A 5468-nucleotide genomic window follows, 5' to 3' on the forward strand; every position below is an offset into this window, starting at 1 on the left:
AAAAATTGAATTTTTATTTATGACGTTATTACTTTTTATACTCGTTTAAACGTACTCGCTTATCTTGATTGATTGTCTCCCACCTGTGAGTATGTTATAGCTAAATCAATTCTCTTTCGGACGTGTCTTTTTATTTTTCATTTTGATCACGTCATCATGGTCAAAAAGAATGACTTTTTGGAGCCCTTTTATCTCTCATTCTTAAAAGATGTACACAAATAGAACAGAGTGAGGGCGGCAGACTGTATTTCGACGCTATCAGACTAATATATATAGGTTATGTGAAGGGAAAGTTTGTGTGGCATTACCAACTAACAGGCAGTTTTAAATACACTTGACAATGTTTAATTTCGTGTGCTATTACTTTACACGCACACATGGTGACGTGCGTGTCTGTTAAATTTGAAAATTCTCCATATTACTATTCAGATAGTTTAAAGAACATTTCTGGTCATTTTCAGCATTTCAAAACTTTCCATAATTTACCCGCCGTACGTTCATTTCTACGCACACAGCACATATTAAAGCTGGAAATCACGTTTTGTTACATACTTTCTGTTCCTGACACATTATTCATATCAGGAGTCACTCTTTGTGCTATTACCGTGCTCACGGGCGTCAAGACGTACATGTACACATGCGGAAATCTTTTAAAATGCTCAAATTATTCTTTTAAAAAAAAACTAATTACAGCATATTTTAGCATATTATGACACTTTTCAATCAGCACCGCGTGATCTTAATGAGGGTCAAAGTGCGGCGGATCACCTAACTCGTCCTCAGTGACGAGTTCAAATCTAGTTATTTCTTATATTTAATATTAGTATTTACAATAACAATAATAAGGTTATAAAAACTACAGTATATCATTAAAAAGGTTATGACACCAGGTTAGTTATCTGGAGGTCATTGGTTCAATTCCTACACGAATCACTTGTAAGTTTTTTCTCAAGTATTTCGAACGTACTGAGCATTCAGTACGTTAACACGTCAGGTAGGGCAAAACCGTCACTGCTATGTACCATTAATGTTATTAAAACAATCATTATTGTAATAATGATAATTTTGATACTAAATATATAAAATTTATAGTTTTTTACACTAGGATCTGGAGATAATTACAATTATACATAATGTGTAACTTCTTATGGTCTCTGGGGAGTATCCCTAGCCATGCATGAGCATCCAGAAAATACTAAATGCATTAAACAGAACATGCACAAAGCATACTCCTGAGCTGAGAAAGACAAATGCTGCAAAAAGAGTGCCTTACACAAAGGCATATGTAAATGGATGGACAGAGTGGATTTAACTGCCTCCCCCTAGGGAGGAAGGAGAAGTAAACATACCCTTTAAGAGTAAATGATGTGTATTGTTAATTTTTTTTAATCATCATCATCACCTATAACATTATTAGTATTATTATTCATCATCACATTAATTATTCATCATGAAGATCACATTAATCATTATCATCATATTTCCATCAATATCATATTCACTATTAACATTGTCATCATCGTCAATACCATTTTCTTTTATAGCCTAAATGAGGCAGAGTACTGAACTATGAACTCGATTGACTGACCTGCCTTTATTCTTGACGAAGCCGAGGTCAGCCAGCTCTACATTACAGAGGGCGCAGTTGAAGCACTGAGCGTGCCAATTGTTGTTCATAGCTTTGATGACACGCCCAATCACAAACTCACCTACGGAAATCAATGCAAGCGATTACAATCAGTAAATTGTAACATTAATGTGTACCTTCAACAGTGTTATAGTTTTAAATTTTTATACACAATTCATAACATTCGATACTTACTGCATTTACCACAGCAGGGTGCAAAGAGCATCTGAAAGTCATGTTCGCAGTACTTGCGCCCATCAAACTGAAAAGAAGGTAAAATGCCATTAAATATTCTGTACAACAAATATACAGCTATAAAAACACGTAGAAATGTTATCAAAATTCACACAGACAGTGATGAAAACTAAATACAATCACTACTAACAAGTTAATTGACAATTCATTTAAATAATGGGTCATACATATACAGCAAACAAATAAGAAACACAATAACAAAACTAAAAAGATTGCAAAATAAAAAGTCCAACCCTTTCAACACATGTGTTAAATGGCAAGGACAATATTTTTGTTCTAATTTTCACTTGGAAGCTTTTAACTTTTTTATTTAACTTTTATTTTATTTCCATACTGATTGGATCAAACACAAACAATAAAGAAAAAAAGAAAAAGAAAATCCTTGCCAAGCCATTATGGCCCATAGGGCTGGAGCTTATCCTCAGTTGCTTAAACAGAGAGATGCATAATGATGAAATAACAAAGTGAGTTATAACAGCAAAATGCCCAGACAAGAGTAAATTAAAAGATCACCTTTAAAATTAAAAAAAGACTTAAAATATACAGAAATTCAAACCATGGGAGTATATTTTCCAACTTGTCTATTAACTCAACCAATTCAACAGAGACAGTAGTCCTTTAACAACATATCAATAGGAAGCAATATGACATAAGCTGAATACTGCAACAGTCATTTTGTTTAGTGAGGCATAGAAAGAAATAATATGTTAAAAACCACTCAAGTGAAACAACTGTAATAAACCATCTATGTTATCATATGGATCTACTTGGATCAATGGGCAGAATTTTAATCAAACGGATTAGATTATAATGTTAAAAATTGAAGGGATAGATAATAAAACGAAAATTACCTCAAAGAAAACACCTTCAGGGAAAGGTGAGAAACACTGAGCACACCTGTAGAAAGCAATTAAATAAATTTAATTTTTATAAACATTTTATCCTTTCATTTTTGATGTAGTAAATTACACTAAATTTTTGAAGTCCACTGCACAATTTACTACAGGTAATTGAATTACTTGTTTACTTACACAAAACAAGCTTCGTGCCATACTTGTCCATGAGAGTTCACGATTCTCTCATCCTGCTGGAAGCCCTCTTGGCACCGAGCACAAACTGCGCTGTTCATCTTTACACGCCTGTTAAATAAATGAAGAAAGTGCATATTTTAGTTAAATACAAGATGCTTATTCTTTAAAGTTGGAGTGTGCCCTCACATACTGTAGTCAAACCGTTCAAAAGTTTAAATATATGCCGTGGCTAGAGATACGGTACCGTATTCTTTCGTTTGCTAAAGATACGGTAAATTGCATTATCCAATAAAATGCTGCCACCAGCGTGACGACATTGTTCAAGATTCGCACGCTGTGAGCCTGCTTTTACAGGTAATAATATAAACAGAAAACATCTAAGCAATGTTAATTGGGCTAGTCATTTCTTGATCTTTATGTTGTTTTTTTTGTATACAGAATTTAACACTAACAGAAAATGAAACTATAAGAAGTTTTTAAAAAGATCTCCTCCGACTTAATTTATCCTTCTCCTCACTTTTACCAACAATGGTTGGTAAGATGAAACTTCCACATATTATTTTATACCGTTTTAGATAAATTATCATGGTGTATTTAAATTCCATATTTTATATGATAAATGTTGTTTTATTTATAGAAAATATATATTAATTTTAACAATGTTACATTATTGTTTTTTTTTGTGAATTGTATTTTATGGACACAGTGTTTTGGGAGACCAAATTAGATAGTGATTTAGTTCACTTTCTGGAATCCCTCTTTCACTTTTGTTCGCCTCATCCACCCTCTTTCTTGTGCTTATCTTTTTGCTTTGTACGAGATAAACGAAATCGGAAATTAAATCTAATGCTCTCCAAATCAACTCCAAAAAGTACAAATATAATTAGAAAATGATGACGGTAATACATTGCATGTGGTTATGTACCGTAGAACTAAACAAAATAAGATCTGATAAATATATTCTTTTTCGAGGGGTGTTTCTCGTGAGAGAAAGAATAGGCAATTAGTTGGTTTATCCAAGTAAATATTCATTCACGAAGTAGACGATGAAAACAAACTATGGTATACAAATATAGGTGGATGCACTATTAAAGACGCTGGACAATTAAAAAAAACTAGGCTAATCTATTGCATTTAATAAGACAGAGGATAAACAAATCCATTAAAATTAATGAAAAAATTAAAAATTTAAAGGTTCTTTGTTAGTATTCCTCTCAATTTTACAATTCATATATTTCAACTCATTTTCCGATCAACAACATTTTGAAAAAAAAAAAAAAGAAATTAGATTGATTGGTTACGCCAATGAAAAAAAACCCCATATTAATAATATCAAGGACTTTTAAGCTGTCTAACTTGAATTAGCCTTATGTGTGGTGTTGTTAAGCTAATGAACCAGATAAGCAAATCTGCACATGCTCAGAAAAACAAAACTTTCCTTAGCCACACTGCGTATTAGCTAGGCATACAGCTAGGCCTAGCCGAGAATTACGGTACGGTAAAACATAGGCAAATAAGTGTAAGTCCTAATTTCACTTGGCATGCAAATCAATCATACTTAAACACACTTAAAAACAAACTAATCTACCAATAAAATCACCTGCTAGTATGTTCACAAATTTGATTTTAAATTGATGTGATTTTGTTTTGTAGTATTACAATGTACATCACATAGACTAGCCTAGGCCCAGGCCATGTCTAACTGCTTATAAAAATGCAGAAAAAAGACCCAAAACAAATTAGAATGAAGTTATCAACTAACTAGTGCATTAAAAAATTATTCAACCGAATGCTAAACAACTAGCTCCCTCCACCTACTGTAGTCTGTAGCTAGGCCTAGGCCCTGGCGGCACCTCTGTTAGGCCGGTGCGCCTTAGGCCTAGCTTAGGTGTTTTAGACTAGACTTTAGTATACCGAAGTGTGCCTGAATGGCGAAAGGTGAAATCTAGTGTATAGGCGAATCGAATTTAATAGTGCATCCACCTATATTTGTATACCATAGTTTGTTTTCATCGTCTACTTCGTGAATGAATATTTACTTGGATAAACCAACTAATTGCCTATTCTTTCTCTCACGAGAAACACCCCTCGAAAAAGAATATAGGGTCATTCCATGTCAAATCAACCAGAGGTCCCCAGGTGACCCCCTCAGATTTTAATGAAATTTGGTCAGAATGATGATATGTTGCTCATATGAACATATGCAAAATTTGAAAATCATACTCCATGTCGTTTTTGAGATATGGCCGTTTGAAATTTGCTGGACTTAGTCATTTTACGCACTCGCGAATCGCGAAAAGTGACATTTTGAATAATTTCGGATTTCAGAATGCCATATTTCGGCCTACGGACAAGACAAAGAGCTCAAAGTTGGCATTCTGACTTACTTTCTGCCATACCAACTTACTTTCTGCCATACCAATGTACCACTCACTGTCATAAATGCAAGCAATATAACATCCAGGTTGTCATTCATTGGCCACTATTTGAATGCTTACACCTGCATGGACACTGTTGATGGTAACAACATCACAATGCTGATCACTGGATAATCG

The 5468-nt window shown here is 33.8% G+C and overlaps 1 protein-coding gene across 1 annotated transcript in view; it reads right to left on the reverse strand.

Moving 5' to 3' along the window:
• Positions 1-5468, reverse strand: part of LOC117104376 (LIM and senescent cell antigen-like-containing domain protein 2) — a gene marked incomplete at its 3' end in the record, with an annotated part of 13965 nt that overhangs the window by 4410 nt on the left and 4087 nt on the right. Inside the window, 4 exon segments of the mRNA XM_033245200.1 lie at positions 1589-1709; positions 1823-1889; positions 2734-2779; positions 2914-3021. Coding sequence (XP_033101091.1) covers positions 1589-1709; positions 1823-1889; positions 2734-2779; positions 2914-3011 — 332 coding nt within the window.

The sequence above is a fragment of the Anneissia japonica genome, unplaced genomic scaffold (genome assembly GCF_011630105.1).
Source record: "Anneissia japonica isolate Jap-2015-1 unplaced genomic scaffold, ASM1163010v1 scaffold2551_len14257_cov139, whole genome shotgun sequence".
Taxonomy (NCBI): domain Eukaryota; kingdom Metazoa; phylum Echinodermata; class Crinoidea; order Comatulida; family Comatulidae; genus Anneissia; species Anneissia japonica.